The sequence below is a fragment of the Brachyistius frenatus genome, unplaced genomic scaffold (assembly GCF_029030835.1).
Source record: "Brachyistius frenatus isolate BFR_SWC_R1_liver_20210118 unplaced genomic scaffold, ASM2903083v1 Contig_171, whole genome shotgun sequence".
NCBI classification, from domain to species: Eukaryota; Metazoa; Chordata; class Actinopteri; family Embiotocidae; genus Brachyistius; species Brachyistius frenatus.
The window spans coordinates 720,135-740,638 of NW_027210770.1; the positions used below are offsets into that span (position 1 = coordinate 720,135).

A 20,504-nucleotide genomic window follows, 5' to 3' on the forward strand; every position below is an offset into this window, starting at 1 on the left:
TGAGCTGTGACATCACACGGTTTCCTGTCTGATTTCAAAATAAATCTCCAGTCAGAAGTCCTGATGAACCTTCGAGGATTGGTTGAAATTACCCACAATGCATTTGATTGTACTGCAGGTATCTTTCAACTGGGTCATCTTCATTCTCTTTTCATGTTGCATATATTTATAGATTTTTATTTTTTACAACTCATTTTGTGTATGAATCTACATAAACACTGAGCCAACTGTCCTGCACGACTGTTATTGTCCTTTACAGCCCATAATCAGGTGCATGTTGCATAGAAACACGTCCCTCCACTCACTTCTTCATGTGATAATAAATTAAATCCAGCTGTCCGTCACTCTGCAGGGAGGGAGGGAGGTAGGGAGGGTGTGTGTGTGTGTGTGTGTGTGTGTGTGTGTGTGTGTGTGTGTTGGTCGGAGGCGGAGCTCTCAGCCCTGGAAGGCGTGCAGCTCCTCTTCACTGAAGCCCAGCTGCTTCAACAACCTGAAAGGTGAACAAACAGGAGGTCAGGGTGAAGGAACAAAGAGCGTCACATCCAGTCTTTGTGGTTGAACTTCCTGTTTTCTACCTGTCGAGGCTGTGGACACAGTTGTGTTTGTGTGCACAGACACAACATCTGACTAACTGGTTCACTGTTTTATTGTATTTATTGTGGTGCTGCATCTTAATATGTTTGTGAGTTCGTCCTGCTGCTGCCTCATCGTCCTACCGTCCTGTCACACCTTCCAAATCTCAGCAGTTATTTTGATGAGTATCATGTTATTAAAAATGGTGGAAATTGTTGACAAAGGTAAAAATAAAATGGAGCAGATTAGTTTGGTGGCAGTCGGACAACGAGGTGCAGGTGATGTTTCGTACCCGACTGTGAGCTCTGTGAAGGCTGCAGGGCCACAAACACACACGTAGCTCCTGGATCCCTCCGGCCTGATGACCAGCTCCTTCAGCATGGACTCGTCCACCCGACCCGTCCTGCCGGTCCAACTGTCCCCGGGCTCAGAGAGGACGAGCTCCACCTGGAACCTGAAACACAGCAGCAGGATGGGAAGAGGAGCTGTCACACTGCGGAACATCTGTCACACGCCGGAACATCTGTCACACTGCGGAACATCTGTCACACGCCGGAACATCTGTCACACTGCGGAACATCTGTCACACGCCAGAACATCTGTCACACTGCGGAACATCTGTCACACGCCAGAACATCTGTCACACTGCGGAACATCTGTCACACGCCAGAACTATTTTCATAATCAATTTACTGTTTTGATTCATTTTTAATGAAGTTGTCTGATTCCAGCTTCTTCAAAGTGAAAGTTTGATGAGTTTGTTAAATCTGATAATAAATAAATCTCCAGCTTTACTCTTTATAACTGGTCACATTTACAGGCTGTCTTCTGACTGGACAAACAGTGGGAGGTTTTGAACCCTCAGCCTGAGGTACCTCTCATTATCAGCAGCCAGTTGGTCCAACTCACGGCGCCACAGGATGTCCTCCTCCGTCCGGTTAAAGAACAGCAACTTGGTTTGTCTGAGGACACGCAGACATGTGGAGGAACATCAGGTTCACATCTGGAATCACTGGAAACACCTGATGTCTCAGAGCTGTTAGTGGAACCAATGAGATAAGGAGAGTTCACATGTTTCTCACCTGATGCTGTCGAACTCTTCGAGCGCCACTCGGATGAGGCGAGCCATCGGTGTGAACCCAGTGCCTGCTGCTAACAGGTAAAGGTGTGTGACATCACGAAGGGGGCGGAGACTGAAGGTACCCTCAGGACCGCTAACAGATAAGTGGTCACCTTAGAGAGAAAAACGTGTCAAGGACTCACACAAATGTGGAATAACAATGCAAAGTAAAATTCACAATTCACAAAACTAAATTATAGATTGAATTATTATTATCATTATTATTATATTATAGATTGAATAATCTCTGTGGTGGAGGTAACTACACACAGATTGTGACGCGACATTCAGAGTCTCTGCCATCATTAACTTCTTCTTTCCTCTCTCACAAACACACACTGACAGACCGACCGACCGACCGACAGACAGACGTCCTGACCGTGACTCACCTGTGTGCATAGTGTTGAGATGAGGCGTTAAGACTCCATCAGAGTAGACTTTGATCATGAGGTAGAGGTCCGACTCCTGAGAGGAGTTCTGGGACGCTCCAGTCAGGCTCTGGTCCACCAGCGTGTACGGCCTCACCACCTCTGTGTCTGGACACAGACAGAAATAGCATATTAAAATACATAAAGAAGCATGAGGTTCTGTCCACTTTGTTCCACTCATCTTCAGGTCTAATATGTTATTCTATTATTTAATGTGTACACACAGAAACACTTTGTGACAACAACGACTTGCTTTAGACCGACTAATAACCACCATAAATAAGGATTTATAATGATTTCATCATTCAGCTTAGAAGTGAGTGAACAAACAAATAAGTTCCTGTTGTTAAACTGTTGAATCAGTTTGTATCAAAAATATCTGGATCATAATTTAAAGTGCATTTTATAACCTTTAATATAAGATTTGACAGTCGTACTGCAGCAGTAGGTTTAATGTTTATTTCACCTCAAACAGGTTTTTCTTATTTCTACTGAAAAAAAAATTATATTTCTGAATATATTTAGGATTTCACGTTAAAAGAGAATAAATACTGACTGTTTACATGTATGTGCTGCTACATTAAGATTTATTAACAAACTATAATCAGTGTGTGTTTGGATCCTGTAGTTCACAGAGGTTGGACTGTTCTCTATGACGTAGTGAACGAATATGATTCATAATTCTGAATCTGCACTTCCTGCTTAAATTCATGGTGAAATCACAAATGTTTCTGAACCGGTGGAAATGCGGTGAATCACGTGCTGATGTTGATCAAGAGACGAGACTGAATACTTCCTCATGAAGCTTCCTCCCGCTGCGTGTGCGTCTCCGTGCTGCAGTATGTACATGCGTGTGTATTATTGCGTGTTTATCTCAGTGACTTAAATTAACACTTCATCATGCAGAACGGTTGCTCACCTTGAACGAGGGCTTTGAGGTAGACGTGTTGTCCGACAGGCACATGCATGACGGTCCCACGTGGGAGCTGCAGTCTGAACACGTGTGTGTTGTGGTTGACGTCCATCTTGGAGACCAGCAGGCAGTTCCGGTAGAACGGAGCTGGAAGAGGAGATCAGTGATCACGACGTGAAGTGATGATTCTGTAATGAACACGCAGACGTCACGCCGCCTCCACCGTGGCCGACGCCTCACCTCGGTCTCTCCTCCGTAGAAACGTGTTGTGCAGCTCCAGAGGTCGACCGAGACTCGCCCACTTTCCTTTGGTCTGCTTGCGGATGCTGACCTGGACCTTCCCCACGGAGGAGGCCGTGTGGACTGTGGATCATAACCAATATTTAAATATGAATAACAACAACACAATGAACTGTAAAGCAGATTTTATTTTATTTATTTTTTTAAGTGTAAAGATGTCATCATACCAGACATGTTTCCCTCAACTTCATCAGTGAGACCTGGAAGAGCACCAAAACTGATTTTAACATATTTTAAATAATGTTTCATTAATCACAACATTTAAATGAAGTTCAGCAGCCAATTTTCAGTAAAGAGAAAATAAAGTCCTTGTCACATTCAAAAACAGACGTATTCGGAACCATCAACAGTGTTTCCTGCAGGACTTCAGAACTGGATCACAACAATTTGCTGTTTTTTATTTTCTGGATTCTGTGTGGAGGATGACAGAGTTCAGGTTGGTTTGTTCATCCTGTCAAGCCCCAAACTATTTCTCACATAATTACAGACACGAGCAACAACCGCTGAGACGGAAACACACAGTCTCATCTCTTCTGTAGAAAAGTTTTCACATTGAGTTTCAAAAATCAAATTCTTTGTTTTCGTTTGTCCTGTTTTATTTTAGTCGATTAATGCTGAAGACATCAGAATGATGAAATAACACAAAAGTTTTTTTTTTTGTATTCTTTAAAAGAAGCCAGCTTCGGCACTCTTCATCCTCCAACCAGCTGTTATTTGGAAGGAGTTGTCATAGATACCGAGAACTTTCATCCTTCGGTCTGAGCTTTAGTTTGGACTCGTCAGGTCTCCTCTGGGCTGACGTCCCTCCTGCTGTTTCTTGGTCCGAGGTTGATCTTAGCTGCTGTTAACTTGGTTTCTGATGAACTCTTCCTCTCCTGTCAGCTCTTCATCAGAGTCTGATGGTTTTTACACTTCAGGAAGCTGAAGTTCAGGAAGTTTTTTTACTTGTTCTTTCTCCCAGAAAGACCTTCATGTCTTTATGTGATGACGGACTGTTGTTTCTCTTTACTTACTCTTGCCATGATATGGATCGCTACACATGTTGAATAGGGATGTTTGCTGTACACCAACAGTACATCGTTACAATACAACTGATCAGCTGTTAACAGAAAACCACACCAGACGACGATGGCATCCATGAGGTGGGTTCAGCTGTCATCACAGCAAACAGTAGCTACTTTAACGAATCTAAAATATGAAACATATTTTGGAACGACACTCTTTTGTCAACTATATATTTCTTATTTCAAAGATTTAATGTCTTCTGTTCTGTTTTACATCACAGAAAACAGTAAAAATAATGAGCCTGTAGCCAATCATATAATTCTGCACATTATTAATTACACTTTATTGGATAACAAACTAAAATAAGACAAAATCCTGACACAATTTAACACAACATTTTATTTCTACATCACAGCGCTGAATTTTTCACTGTATCGTATTCAGTGTAGAAATAAAAAGAAATACGTCTTCACCTCAGTGTGTCTCACTGATTTTGTCGCAGAGGACAGAGAAAAAAACATAACTCTACTCACATAAGTGTATCATGTAGGACATCTTGGCCAGCAGCACCTCCAGTCGTAGGACCCCCCCATGCAGGTCCACAGTGGTACTGCCTGAACTGGGGATCTGACAGAACACATCAATACATTGATATATTTTTCCAGAACCTTTAATTCAGTCACATGTGGTCCGGTGGAACCTTCATGCTTCTAACAGCTGTTGTGGATCCGGTACATGTTTGTTGACGCACCTTTCTTTTGGCGTAAATTACCAAGTGGACGGATGCATCCGTCTGGAACCAGTCGTACCTGCACCAACACAGCAGATATTAATGTCTCCGCACACGTTTATTAAACTTTGATGTGTTTATCACAAGAACCGTTTTTTTATACCGAGGTCGTGAGTCTTTGTCTGGAGGAGGAGCCAACGAAGCGGGTGGAGCGAGGCCAGTCGGGGGTGGAGGCGGGAGGATCGCTGAGAGAGCAGACCAAAATCAGACAAACCTGCTTTGATGCAATAACAGGCTGATATTTTATTTTACATTAAAGGTCCCATATTATATGAATTCTTTTGGATTTTAAGGCGGGTGTAGCTGGTATATAAAACTCTCAGAACACAGAGAAATGCACACAGCTGTATTCAGCAGCTGGGCTGTGTGGACTCCCTCTAAGTTTGTGATGTCACAAACAAACAGTGATGTCACGTCGGCTCCTCAGCGCGGCCCACTGTTCAACCTTTAATGTAAAAACACAGAGCGGCCGTTCTGTCTGGACCTAACAAGCTACAAGACCGAAGAACACCTGTGATTGGTTTGAGCGTGTGTCACTCAAGAGAAGAGTCAGCCAATCAGAAGAGAGGGACGCTGACATCACTGAGCCTTAAAGAAACAGACACAAACAGGCTGCCGAGAGACAACTGGACTCAGATGGGTTTAAAATAAATATTAGACCTTTAAGAAGTCATCATAATATAAATCATGAAATTTGAAGGTGAAGACTTGGTTTGAGGTTGTGTGTGTGTTTTTGTGGGTGTGTACCTTTGATAGCCGTGGTGACCTTCGTAGCCATTCTGCCCACCAGACATTCTTTCAACATGGACTCATAATTCACCCAGCGATGGACCTGCACACAAATGAGACAAAAATCTATGACTGTTTATAAAAGTGTTCGTAGCTTCCGATGAAAAATGGTTCCGATGCCGAAGTGTCTTAAGCTGCAATACCAGCGAGTGCCACTAGAGGTCGGCTCCAAAAAGCCTCCAGCTCCATAGACTCCCATTCAACTTCTCTCATCAAATCCAAAGTGAATAAAATGTGTCCATCAGTTATCTCGGTGTTGTTAGCTAAAGTCACTCCTTCTTATTAGTTTTCTGGAGGTCCATCTGAAAATAATCCCTCATTCATTAGAAAAGAAGATTCAAGAAGACCTGTTTTTGGGGGCGTTCACAAACCAAGGTGTGACGTCACTGCTGGAGCTGCTTGTAAAAAACTGACAAGAATAAAGACCTGAAATAACCTGCTTATCCATTCAGAAGCTGCTGGTATGAAAGAACCAACATTAATCAGCAAATGCAAAAAAAACTACAGGTAATAATAGTTTAAAAAAATAAGCTGCAGATAATATTTACACCTTTAATACATAGCGTGAATACGACAGTGCTCTGCTCTCTCCATACCTGGTCGAAGAGTTCAGTCCCATCGATCCCGGCGGCCTTCATCAGCTCCTCCTCTCCTCCAGGGTGGTAGTCCATGTAGGGCGTCACGTTGTAAACCATACCTGGAAACAGGAGGAGGAGCAATAAGGTTCCACTGCCCTCTGCAGACACAAACTGGTGCACAGACACTCATGTCAGATGATGAAGGTAAAACAATCTACATGTAGCGCAGCAGGTGATGAAGAACAATCGGTTTGTACCGGTCCAACAGGTGAAACATGTCAGAGACTCCCAATAAGAGAAAACCAGAACACCAGATTCAAGAGAAATCAACAGGTTGTTGAACATCCATGTTGACAGACGATATCAAGACCGCCGAGTGTTTACAACCAAAGAATGAAATATTTTATGGTGACATGATTTAGACTTTGTTCATGAATTCACTTAAAACTGTGAGAAAATACCAAACAAAATGTGACACATTCAGATGAATTCACGTGTCACGAAGTGTACAAGTGAGTCTCAAAAGGAGATTCAAAATCTAAGTGAACTTGAGTTATGAACTGGACATCGATATTTAGCAGGAATTCCCCAATAAGGTGCATTAAAAGTTGTGAAGTTTTTGAAGGGTGGATCCAGACGAGAGGACTAAAAGTTTCACTGTTTAACTATCACTTGTTATCTCAGCGCTGTCAACACAAACTACTGGAGCTCCTGTTAAACCAAAAGAACCGAAAGGAAAATGAGTCCACTGCTGATTTGGGCCACATGAATGCGTCTGCCTCCGTAAAGTGGTGTCAGGTACAAGTGTGACAACAGATGTCATTTTTCAGCACATCCTGATCTGTTTGGATCGGTGTCAGTGAGCTTCCCCGTCTGGACCGCAGCTCTCTACGAGGCATCGAGCACCATCGAGGTGACGTCAAGGATCCTCCACTTCAGAGAGAAGCTCCAGCTCCTCCGCGTCTCACCCCGTATGCAGGTCCAGCAGTCGTCTCTGGAGTTGTGTTTCTGCAGCTCCTCCTGGGTCACTTCAATCAGACGCCCTCTGAGCCCGGTCAGGTCTTTCCCGCTCTTGGAGAACCGGATCCAGTCCATGAGACTGTGGCCCGGCTTCAGTGCCACCTTAATCAGGCAGAGACATGTAGAGGATACAGGAGTCATCACTGATAAACCAACCAGTGATCAGAGTTATTATTATGTCAAACCGACTGTTAAAGGATGAAAACAGGTTCTGAAGACGTGATCCTCACTCTTACGACCGGTTCTGTCACTCTTACACAACTTTAAATGGTTCTGAATACAGTCTGGTGTCTCTGTGTGGAGGTGAAACACGGACCGAGCCTCACCTTGTTCCTCCCCGACTGTCCGGACGGACCGACCCGTTGCTGGGAGCTCGGCGCCGGAAACGACTGGGTCGGAACATTCAACATGTTGTGGACGGTTCGGAAGCGGCCCAAGTTCCTTATAACACCTGATTAACCAGTCGACGACAACAAGAACATGAAGGGGGGGGGGGCAATCACACGGGCTGCATGGTGTCGCCGCTACGAGCTCCTTCCGTGTTCTGACATCTCTTTAGAAACTCTGTTGACCAATGCCGCTTCGCTACCAGGCTAAGCTAAGCTAACTAGACAGCGCGTGCTGGCGATCGTCCTCATAAGAGCCAATTAAAAAACTGTCGCATTACATTTAATTGGAGTTAATATTTATATAGCTAACAGAATACCTGACGAGAACATTTTATATTTACTCGATATTCAGAGGTTATCAAGCTGCCTACCGCCTCTTAGGTTCCGTCACCCCACAAAGACTACAATAATGGTCGCTCACTGTGACGACAACATCAACAAACGACGTCATCAAACAGCGACGGCGGCCTGGCGCTCCCTGTGACGGTCTTGTCATGGACTCGAAACAGTGACAACATTGATAGAAGCAGCGGCAGCAACATGTTTGTGAAGTTTTGTGAAAACTTGAACCTTACGTAATGAATTTAAATGGTAACTTCTTAATGTTTTGTTCTTTTCCTTTTTTATGTATTTCTTTGTTGTGTTTTCCCTTCCCCATGTTATTCTCTACCTCGAACCGTCTTTCCGCTGTTATTGAATGATATAAAGCCGTTGTATTTTTGAATTTGTACATAAAGATTATATATATACATATATATTAAAAAGATTTGTGAATTAATGTGACGTCCTTTGACACGAGGTCAAATATTCTTCTTTATTCTTTCCCTGCGGCTCTGACACGTCAGCGGGAGAAGAAATAACACGAAGTGCGTCATTTACATTCTGCTGTTACATTCATATATTACAGTTCCCACGTTACAAACAGACCAGCTGCAACTCACCTGAAATGAAACTGTTGAAAAAAGTGGTGAAGGAAGAACCCCTGGATCCACTCTGACTGTCATAATCATCATCATCATCATCATCTTCATCCTCCTCATCTTCCTCATCTCTCTGGTTTTCATCTGACATGGTGGAAACATGCTATCTGACACAGCTATGTAATTGTGACGCAGAAGGCTCCACCTGTGATTTCCCTCACGGGCAGCTGAAGGGTTTTCTCCTGACAGACTAATCTGATAAGAGGATCCCTGGAGGAGAGTCCTCCGGCTTCATCACCAAGGTCTGCGCGCGCACCTCCGTAAGACTCGGCAGAGCTTTGGTGAAACACTGAGTAGTTGAATGGACTTTTGTTCAGAGGTACCAACATCTAGAAGAACCGGTCTGAATTCAGTGGTCCAGCATGAAGTGACATAATAGATAGATTCGTTATTGTCATTGAGCAGCCCGTCTACCACTCTGCAGATAGGGCCCTGAGTTCTTTACTTTATGTAATTGTGTTCGATTCACTAATTATCTCGGTATTATTAGTCTTGGATCAATAAAGAAACCTGGTACTTCACAGATATAACTTAACAGATTGATATCACAATGTAGCTACTAAATGCATGTACTAACCCTTCAACCTTCAAAAATAATGAACACACCCAGAAACTGTTTTAAAATTAAATATGATATTTTCCCTCTTTAATTTAAGGCAAAATGAATCAACTATAAGAAAAGGAAATAAGTGTGTTCTTCACTTTTTGTAACAACATGCATCTTTAAAACAAATAGATTGCTTTCCTCACACTTTTCACTATGACCGTGATACACAAATACAAATGCACACACCAGTAATAATACCCAACCAGGCCCGCAAATTAACAGGAAAATTATGCATGTCTCTGTACAGAAACCATAAAAACTATAAATATTACTGCATTTTTCCTTGAATGATAGCAGCAGCAGTTCAGTACAGTTGCGATTATTAAATATATCCGTTTGAACCATAACACGGTCAGACAACAGGAATCTTGATCACTGCCTGGAAAAACTGTCTCATTAGTTTACTGAGCAGAATATTTAGTCAAAATAATGTAGTCTAACAACTTAAATCAGTATTTTGCCATCAATATCTCTTTTTCTGTATACGTCATTCAATATGAATGTTCATTTTCCTTTTTTCAAATTTCTACAGCCCTTATTTATGATGGTTTAATGGTACTGTAGTTTGGGCTTTTTAGGAGTCACTATGTGTCCTGGAGATCCGTGGAGAGGACTTAGTGGTTCCTCTTGGGAATTTGATCATATTCAGGGATGCATGTCACTTCAGGGAGGCTGTTTTCATTTGATTAAAATCTTCCATCTCTGAGGCAGCTGCAGAACGATTTTTAAAACCTGTCAAGGCAACAAATGTCTGCAGGAAAACCACTAGTGGACACAAAAACCCTGGCTGAAAGCTTGGCGTTTTGGTTTGTGCAAGTAGAGAACTCTTGAATTAGGATGGAGACATCAGCAGGCGAGAGAGAGTCAAGCGAAAAAACACAGGTGGTGGAGGAGTTCATGATGTCACAGACGAAACCTTTTAGCTTCTGGAAAACATCAAATGATGCAGGAAGGATCTTCACAGCATCTTCAGATATTTTGATTTCAGCACACAGAACACAACTGATCAGCATAACCTGATGTCTGAAAAATATCATCAGAAATAAATAAAAAAAATTAGCATTGTGTTTGTTGATCAGTGTGACTTCATGAGTTTATTCAAATGTTTTGCAGGACCTTTCACTGATGGAGTCGTGTAGGAGTTTGTTGGCTTGTTCACTTCATCACGTCACTCCTGCTGGAGCTGCTAACGTTATCTGCTTCTGCTTCATTCTTTATTATTCATCATTTTATACGTTTTTAACTAATATTCTGCTCTTTCTCTGCTCTGCCTCACCAAACCTCTTGATGTAACTCCATCAGGCTGTCACATGTTCTTCTGCGCAGCTGCCTGCAGGTGGCAGCACAAGTCAACACTACTGACATGGAGAACAGGACCATGAGATATGGAGACGGCACTGATTTATGTCCTGTTGCAGTTTAACGCAGAGAAAGCTGAACTCTGAAGTGATCTTGACTCACGGAGCTCATCGTGATGTGACTCTCACGTTTGTTCCTGTTGTGTTATTTCAGTTTTCTCTTCTCGTCTCTGTCTCTCCCGTGTAAAGTGTTTCCTCCATTGTCCTCCTTGTATTGTGTTTTTTTGTTGTTGTCTTTTTTTCCTCATCTGAATGTTGTGTCCTGTCTGGATTGGAGGCGATTTGTGACGTTGTGATTGTAAAATGTTTAATTGCCTTAACATGTGCCCTGTCTTGTACCGTCCCTCTCTTTTGTCCGGCTCCTCGTGTCTCGGTGGCTCCAGCTGAGGGGCAGATCATTACAATTTCAAAACCATTTGCGAGATCATTACCGGCTAATCCCGTGTTTGGTCTGATGAGTCACGCGCCTCATTTGCCACGGTGCGGGGCAGCTCGGGGCCCCTTCACAAAACTCTGGCCGAGGACCTGCCCTGTGGGACCAGGGTGGGGTGGGGGAGAGCAGGAGGGGGCGGGGGGTGTTCCTGCAGTACAATCAGCAGAGTGGAAATCAGAGGACTGAACCTAGACAATCATTTAATTATTATCTAACTTGTGTTTTCCTGACAAGAGTTTCCACTTCGACTACGTCATCATTATTTTGTCTGACCTATTAAGAAGTCCTTCATTGTGGATAAAAGCTCTTTTTATTGCTCCGCAGAGATTCAGTGGAGAGAAAGTTGAGTTTTGTAGAGTAAAGTGTTAAAGGATAGATGAACAGAGAGTGCGAAGAGAAAAATAAAAGGCAAAAGAATAAATATTAGTATATTTAATGTCACTTTGTGCTCTATGTATTCATCCCTCTTCAGATACTGAGTCCTGAATTGATCATAATTATTTTTACATTTTTACAACACAAATCTCACCAAGATGATTTTCTAAAATAACTACATTTTCTTGACACCACGTCTTCCATGGTGATCCTCAAAGTATTTGTCTTGTGGTGTAATTTCCAGTGTGATCTCCGGGGGGCAGTGTTGTCTCACTGTTGTCATACGGAAACCCTGACACAATGATACAGTGGTGTGGCTGCTTTATTGTCAAGGTAACCTGATGGGGATGCATGTTTATTTCATATTTGATGACAACAGCTCTGCAGATGAAGATGAACTTGAGGCTGCTGATCAACAATTAGTTGTTGCACCATTTATGAATCTGATCATTTAAAAGCAGCAATGGAGCATGAAAACGGTCCATCCTCCATCCTCCATCCTCCATCCTCCTGTCCTCCTGTCCTCCTGTCCTCCTGCAGCAGAGGGAGGACAAGCTGTTTGGAGAACAGCTGACAGAGTTGGACCAGTTTTTAAAAACCTTACAAACTAATGTGAACTCAGCAGGTCTCTGTTCTCTGTTAACAGAAGTAGGTGAAGACACACTCGACTCGATGCTCTGCGGAGCTGAGGCTGTGGTGTGACTCCGCCCACACATTTATTAAAGTTTATTCATGTTACCACATTCGCCAGTGCACATCCTCGGTTCCCCAACAATACACCCACCAGGTTTGGAGTAGATGGGATAAATGGTTCTTGAGATATGCGATGGACAAACAAACAAACGTACCTACAGAGATTCCCTGAACTAAAAATAAGATAAAATAATTATAACGGCTTTAATAAGAATTGGCATGTGGTTTCGTTTAAATATGAAAACAAACATGTCTCCATGTTTTCTTATCATTTTTTAGCTCCAAAAACATGAAAATGATGAATTTCTCCATAATCTGTGACCCAGTTTACCGTACATACATCGTCAGCTGAGATCCAGCTGATCTGGACTCACAGCAACAAGAAGCTGAAATCAACAATTGTTGTTCACAAAGGTTTCCTGTGACTTCTTTCACGACCCTCCATCTGCGCCAGGACTTCACGCTGCAGCTGTGAGGAACACTCGGTTCTTCCCAGAAACAGGCCATTAGACGGTAATGTCCATCTGCCTGCTCCTCTGCATGTCCAGGCCTTGTTGACAGTGTCTCCTCATAAACATCCACTCTGAATAGACTGTTTGCTGTTTGTTGTTGACAGTCATCTCCCAGCGGCTGTCTGTGTGCGTGAAGCGCCGCTCTGCGCTTCCTTCGGCGGGTCAGTTGACCAGACAGCTCCCGATGCCACAGAATAGAGAGTTTCCATGGCAACGCACGAGCCTGAGGCGGGAGGATCAACACGTAGTTTTGGCAACCGTTTCATTCGACGTGCTGCACACGTGTCACTCCGACATTGTCAGGGATATTTGGCAAACGCATCACTTGGTAGGGTTTATGTTCTATCCAAATCCTAACTGCTGTTTAAGCTGAAACATTTTCTCATCTATCTGTGGCATCAAACTGTAATTACAGCTGGGGACTGTAAGAGGGGACTCATGCATGAGTTACTGGATGAAGATGAAATTGGCCGACAACCAAAGACTGTTTATAAAAGAGTTCGTAGCTTCCAGCTCTGAAAAATGGTTCCGATGCAGAAGTGTGTTAAGCTGCAATACCAGCGAGTGCCACTAGAGGTCGGCTCCAAAAAGCCTCCGGCTCCATAGACTCCCATTCAACTTCTGTCATCAAATCCAAAGTGAATAAAATGTGTCCATCAGTTATCTCGGTGTTGTTAGCTAAAGTCACTCCTTCTTCTTAGTTTTCTGGAGGTCCATCTGAAAATAATCCCTCATTCATTAGAAAAGAAGATTCAAGAAGACCTGTTTTTGGGGGTGTGTCTGTTTGATTGACAGGCCTGTGGTGCAGTCAGGTTAAAGCTATCGGTGGGCGGGACGTAGTATCGTCAGGTTTCCAATCGGATCGGTCAGATCCACCGCTGGCTCCGCCCCCAGCTCGTCCAAATATGGTCACTTCCTGCTCCGAACCGCTCCGAACTAGCAAGATGGTGACGGACAGAATCTGAACTGGAGGATTATAACGTTCACAAACCAACGATGACATCACTGATGGAGCTGCTTGCCTACAACCTCAGTGACGGGATGAAAAATGTCTAATATTTAATTTAGAGTCATTTCAGATCCAAACCATCCATTTTCTGTAGTTTATCCTCAGAGTTGTGATTGGTCGGTGTTCCTTTCAAATTACACATTTTAATCCACTGTTGATATAAAACTATTTATTTGTGCAGTTTGAAACATCTGATCTGAGGGTGGGAACTATAATTTACTCTTTACAGTCTGTAAAGAGTAGACTTCTCCGAGCAGCAGCTCTGTCGTCACTCGACTGTTTTCACGTCCAGTAACGCTCTAAATTCTCTTCATACATATTTCTGTGAGAGGCGACATCTCTGAACAGCTTCCCAGCTTCTCACTGACCCTTGACCTCTGACCGCAGCACAGGCAGTCACACACAACTGAACCAATCAATTCACTCTCCAATTTCTGAGGTGAATCTGCTGCACTCGATTGGCTGAGTCCGACTCAGATTCCCACAGCAGGTCAGCAGCCGATTAATCACTCCGACAGCTCGGCAGGTTTAAAGGTTCCGTTTTCATTTATTTAAAGCATTTTTAAACAGTGAATTATTTATTAAATGTTTTATTTCACTCAGAATAACAGACTTCGTGATGTAATTCTGTTTTCATGAATATTTTTGTTTTCCCGATATTTTTAGGTGCCACTTGACCCGTTAGTGAACCTGCTGATGACGTTCAGGCGCTGCAGCGGTTTCACTTGCAGTTTGTAAATGACGTGGAATTTTGGCTTCATCAGTCAAACAACATGTGAAGTCCAGGAATGTGTCTGCATGAGTCTCCGGAGACCCAGAGATGTCAGAGCAACCTAACTGCCGTGGTAACCTCCTGTTCATGGTGGTGGGTCAGCAGAGAGGGGGGGGCGGAGCAGGAGCGGCCTTGTTAGAGTGAAGGCTAACATGAGCCGCCCCGCGGAGAAGCTCTCAGCAGGACTAAACCAACTGAGATCCCATTAGATCGGTGGGAGGGCCGAGCCCGTCCTCAGGGGGGGCGGCAGAGTTAGAAAAGACATCCGCAGGTTCCACTGAGAGCCGAACAGGATGATAATAACCACATTAATTTTACAGCACTCATCACAGGTGAATTTACAGCATGGAGAGTCAGACAGCAAGAAAAACATGATCTAACAAAACAACCAAAAGTAACGTAACCCACATGAAATAAAGGGCTGCTTTTCTTCAGATGCTTTTTAGAATTTATGTTATTGTCCAAATTTTAATAACAACAAATACAACAGAAAGGAACTTGATAAGAACACTAGGGGGAAATATGCATAACAAAATAAAATAAAAATATAAAGTATATTAATGCAAAGATCTTCAATCTCTTGCAGGCTGATACAGTTGTAATTGCTTTTGTTCAAGAGAGGAATACATAGAGTAAATATATTGGGTGAACTCAGTTTCCTACCTTTAAATGTACATTTGTAGACATGGAATTTATCAAGTGCACATGATCCAAAATAAAGTAAATCTTTCATCAATATTTTCAGCGATGAAGGTACCCAGGTAACGAAGCGATTCTTGGTATGAAACGTCACATAAAAGTCTTAATAGCTCCACTATTTTCATATGACAGTGTTCGTAAGCTGTTCTTTTATTAGAAGTTATGAGAATGTCGTCTAACGTTATAATGTACTTTATTTCATTGTTGTATTGTTGAATTTTGCTCTGAAATTATTGTTAAAACTAATAATTAGCTGCCGCTAGCAGCTAGCGGCTAACGACGCTTTCATTCTGATGAGGCATTAAATATTTTTTGTTTTTAATCAGCTGACATTAAACCTGTTTGTTGATTTAAGTGTAATTAACCTGCTGTAATGATCTGTAGTGCAGCTATGCTGTAGTTGAATTAATTTTTGTTTGTTAAATATGTTTGTTAATTAAGTAATATTTCAATTTATGGCTATGTTAAAATGTAATGTAATGAAATTATTTATAAAAGTTATGAAATGATAAGTTTAAAGTATGAAAGATGCCATTTGTTTTAGTAATTCAACTCATTATAACCTAAATATATCTTTAGTAGTTGGTTATACATTATACAATGTAAAAATTTGGTAAAAGAAGTTAATGAGGTCTGATGTTAGAGACAGGAAATTAACTGAATGATGAGATTGATCAAAACAAATATGAGGACAAGGACTAAACTTGTGGAGGATTTTATTTGTACTTTTGAAAGAGATTATTTCATTTGTCTATGCAGAAGTCAGCGCTGCAGATGTTTACTGTCGCTGTTCAGCTGTCAGCTGTTCAGCTTTATATTAACTCTGTCAGTGAGTTATAAACCAACTATTTTCACCTCCTCCCTCCCAGATTGTTGTTGTTCTGCAATATATGAACAATATTTACAACTGGGAAACTGGTAATTAACATGATTGTAGCATTATACCGGTATTAACTGTAGACAGGAAATGTGAAACACAGGCAGATGCTTTATGTTTAAAGAATAATTTCTTATTTGTCCTGTTATCAAATCCCATGTGCAAACAAACAAACAAACAAACAAACAAACAAACAAACAAACAATAAAAAGATGCTACAGATCACACTGTATCCAATGCCTCATATATCTCACTCCTCTGTGCCACAGAGCTTCTTCACTGCTGCACTGGGTGACATCTTCCTTTATTGCCATGTTTATTTTGAAAAAACACAAAAAAACAGTCCCCAACAAATTCAGTACTGTTTGCGTAATTTTTGCTAAAACAGATTTCAGCTGTTTTAAGACATTTTAAATCTGCATTTTCATAAAGAACCGTGAGGACCTGAGAGCCTCAGAGAGGGTGAGGACTGAAAACACATCGCTGCTAATCTAGAAGTTTATATGGCTACTGAAATGGGAATGTTTGATATGAGCACATAAAAAACATGATATGAAAGTTCTCTTTCTAGTTTTCTTTCTTCTTTTGTGAAAAACAAGTTGCAACATTATCAAAGTCTTCTTGGAAAAACTGTCCGAAAAATGTGGTGTCTGCATTTTTACTCTAATCAGCACTCATTAGATATTAGGACTCAGACCACAACTGTCTTTGGGGGCACAGCTGTTTGATTGACAGGCCCGGGGTGCAGTCAGGTTTCCTCCATAGTATCAGATCTACCCTACGCTCCTCCCCAGTTTGCCCAAATATGGTCAATTCTGCCTCCACAAAAACAAGATGGCGGGAGCTGAACAGCAGTTCCCAAACCAACAGGTGACGTCCCGATTAGTTCCTGCTGTTTCACATGCAGTCTTGAAGTAGAATAAGTAAACTAGTTCCATTAATATTCCTAACCGAGCCTTCACACTTCAGTTAATGGACTTGATAAACAACAGAAAGTTGTTTTCCAGGTTAAAAAGCGACAATATTAAATGCAGGAAAGTGGTCGAAGACTAATAATCAAAGTAATTTGGTCTTTTTATTGTTTGAAGTGCAGCTTGTCGTCCACGTCTCCTGTCTTCTTATACATAGTTTAATGTCAGTGTGTTTGTCTTGACAGGTTTTTGTGTGAAGCAGCTCTGAGCAGCAGACGGTGCAGTCGGTCCTCCATAATGACTCTGACCTCTGAGAGCTTCTTAAATGTTCTGCTCTCCTGCTAATTAATGGAGGCAGCGTGCTACTACTAATTGCTTCGTGCCTTGTTGCTGACAGTCCTAATAAATAATCTGTTCTGTTTTATTTGGACTGTCAGCAACAAGGTTTATTAATTACTGCTTACTGGCTGCTAATGATATCACATGCAGCCCGCGGGTCGGGTCACATGGTCCAATCACTGGTGGACAGATGCAGGTGAGCTGCTGTTGAATTTCACAGAACAGATCTGCTCGCTTCCACTGAGGCCAGAGATTCAGAGGAAAAAGCTATCAGCTTCAACTTTAAACTGAACTTTTATTGAACTTCATCACATGATGATGTTCAGAGGGGGGCGGAGTCAAACTGAAAGGCCTGGGAGAAAACATTAAGTGTAAAAATACACAACAGGATACAATTCATTTAGGTTTGTTTGTGTGTTTGTTTTTTAGTTAGTTTGTTTTGTTTGTTTATTCGTTCTGTCTTTCTTTCCGTCTGTCTGCTTATATATTTGTTTGTTTGTTTGTATCTTCTTTCTCCGTTTGTTAGTTAGGTAGTTTCTTTGATTTGGTCATTTGTTCCATCTTCCTTTTTATTTTATTTTTTTCTGTTTGTTTGTTGGTTTCTTTTGTTTGTTCTTTCTGTCTGTCTGTTTGTTTGTTTGTTTCTTCTTTCTCTCTATCTGTTTGTTTGCTAGTTAGTTAGTTTCTTTGGTTTGTTCATTCGTTCTGTCTTTCTTTTTCTTTCTTTCTTTTCTTTTCTGTTTGTTTGTTTGTTTGTTTGTTTGTTTGTTTCTGTCTGTCTGTTTGTTTGTGTTTTGTTTGTTTCTGTCTGTCTGTTTGTTTGTGTTTTGTTTCTTTCTTTACTTCCTTCTTTACTCCTTTACTTCTTTGAACCTTTATTTTCAACTTTGAAACAAGTGAAGTCGGCAATTAAGCTCAGTAAAAACTGACAACTCAACCCTCAGATGAAGAGATGAGGTGTTGTGTGTGAAGTGAATTACACACAAAATCAATGCAAAGATGCCAATATCTGGTAATTTACGCCTAACGAGTTGAAAATATTTAACTTGATTTAACAGCTGTACTCGCAGGCCTGTCAATCAAACAGACATGCCCCCAAAAACAGGTCTTTTTGAATCTTCTTTTCTAATGAATGAGGGATTATTTTCAGATGGACCTCCAGAAAACTAATAAGAAGGAGTGACTTTAGCTAACAACACCGAGATAACTGATGGACACATTTTATTCACTTTGGATTTGATGAGAGAAGTTGAATGGGAGTCTATGGAGCCGGAGGCTTTTTGGAGCCGACCTCTAGTGGTACTCGGTGGTATTGCAGCTTAACACACTTCTGCATCAGAAACTTTTTTCAGAACAGAAGCTACAAACACTTTTATAAACAGTCTATGGTTGGAGTGCAGTGTGAAGGAAGAGCAGCCAATCAGTGCTCAGTAGATGTGGCAGCTCCTTCAAAATAAAAGTTCCAGGTGACAACCTCATGAAAAGTTTGAAAAGGTTACTACTTTTATCAAATCTAAATTTGAATCATATATTTTTTGTAACCTTTTTTTAATTTTTTTTTTTTTTTTACCTTTTTTTGAAGTTTAAATCCATTTAAATTCTGGTTAATGTGACCTCAAGAAAGTTCCTGTTTAATTTGGCAGGAAATAACTTCAAACTTCGATCACTGTGTCTGTACAGTTATTATAAAACGACAGTATTTCACAGATGAAGCTCACATCATCTTTTCTTTACTTTCTGTCAAACGTCTCAGATAATAGTTAAACCGTATTTACCAACAAGTGATGTTGAAGTTCCCCTGTTCAAAGGTAAATATGTACTCTCCCACACCTCACTATCTTAGGGGGAGATAAGGGTGTGTGTGTGTGTGTGTGTGTGTGTGTGTGTGTGTGTGTGTGTTGGGGGGTAATGACTTAAAGAGAGAGGGAGGCCAGATCGGGGGTGTAAACAGTGGTTGAATGAGCCGACAGTGTGAGCACAGCTGAGAGTGTTTAAGTCATGCTGTCTCCCTCCGTAGGTCCTGCATTGTTCTCCGCCGCCTCCGGCGGTATTTTACAGCATAATTGCTGCTTATTTCACTTCACATCACCCACGTGCTGCACACTCACATCTGCACGGCTCCTACTTTCGGTCTCCAGAGGCCGGAGGAGATGTGGCTACTTTCATGGAATTTTATTCTGAGCTTCAGTTTTACATGTTTACGGAGCACATGAACTGCTACGACTTCTAGATATTTGTTGAATGTTTACTTCTAAACATGCAGAAGCTCTTTCATGCGAAGCCTTCAGCCCACGAATCACTTTGAGTCCAGAAGATGCGGTGACCAGCAGCGATGTCATCGCTGGTTTGTGAACACAAAACCTCCAGTTCAGATTCTGTCCGTCGCCATCTTGCTGCTGCTGGACAGAAGAATCAGTGTGTTTATTGAGCGTGTTGATTTCTGGGTAAAATGATTAAAGCTGCAGATATGTTGGAGGGTGATGTGTTCACATGATGAGGTAATTTCCTGTCAGTGCAGAACAACAGTGTAGATTTGAAACAACTCTGTCAACATGCAATACCCAGTAAGAGTCCTGACATGGAAGAGTCTCTGTTAGCGTCCTGAGGGACGGATGTCGAGAAGCGACGGCGTCTCCTACAGCTTCACAGTTCATTTTCATTGTTTGTGCAAAAGGCTTGAACTCTTTAAAACATTATTATTGTAGTTGTGGTGTCACATCCTGCTGCAGGGACCCCATCAGCTTCAGACTTCGCACCTTCAGGGTAAGAATGTATAAACCGCGAGAAGATGCATGGTTCTGAAGAGTGAAGCTCAAATGATCCAGGAGAAGTTAAAAAGACTGTAACTCCTCGGTTCATCTAAAAAAAAAAAAAAAAACAACACAGCCGTCGTCAACACTTATTCATCCGACATGAACGTCTGTCTCTGCCCAGCAATCCACTTTGACTTTTACACGCAAGTCCAGTGAATAAAATAAGTGCTGTTGTACATAAACAGGACCCACGTGAGCGTTTCCTGATGTGATATTAGTGT

At 41.8% G+C, this 20,504-nt stretch overlaps 1 protein-coding gene across 2 annotated transcripts; it reads right to left on the reverse strand.

Annotated features, from left to right (window-relative positions):
- Positions 1-388: 388 nt before the first annotated feature.
- Positions 389-8,296, reverse strand: cyb5r4 (cytochrome b5 reductase 4). Of its 2 annotated transcripts, XM_069717242.1 has the most exons (15): positions 7,843-8,296; positions 7,465-7,618; positions 6,515-6,615; positions 5,877-5,961; positions 5,233-5,314; positions 5,091-5,148; positions 4,873-4,966; positions 3,502-3,534; positions 3,275-3,397; positions 3,041-3,181; positions 2,083-2,229; positions 1,656-1,806; positions 1,449-1,535; positions 866-1,027; positions 389-490 (listed from the first exon to the last, which is right to left on the reverse strand). In XM_069717242.1, the coding sequence occupies exons 1-15, from the start codon at positions 7,924-7,926 to the stop codon at positions 436-438; spliced, it is 1,557 nt and encodes a 518-aa protein (XP_069573343.1). In that variant the 5' UTR covers positions 7,927-8,296; the 3' UTR covers positions 389-435. The 2 variants fall into 2 exon arrangements, with proteins under 2 accessions (XP_069573343.1, XP_069573344.1); XM_069717243.1 differs by lacking the exon at positions 389-490 and having other exon boundaries at positions 870-1,027; positions 1,483-1,535.
- Positions 8,297-20,504: the final 12,208 nt, after the last annotated feature.

What these genes read in the sequence shown, in the direction of transcription:
- cyb5r4 (XM_069717242.1), bottom strand. Translation starts at nt 7,926, where the DNA reads ATGTTGAATGTTCCGACCCAGTCGTTTCCGGCGCCGAGCTCCCAGCAA. An exon ending in GACAGTCGGGGAGGAACAAG is followed by an intron (nt 7,619 to 7,842) that starts GTGAGGCTCGGT and finishes TGCCTGATTAAG; the next exon opens with GTGGCACTGAAGCCGGGCCA. An exon ending in AGTTGAGGGAAACATGTCTG is followed by an intron (nt 3,398 to 3,501) that starts GTATGATGACAT and finishes TATGATCCACAG; the next exon opens with TCCACACGGCCTCCTCCGTG.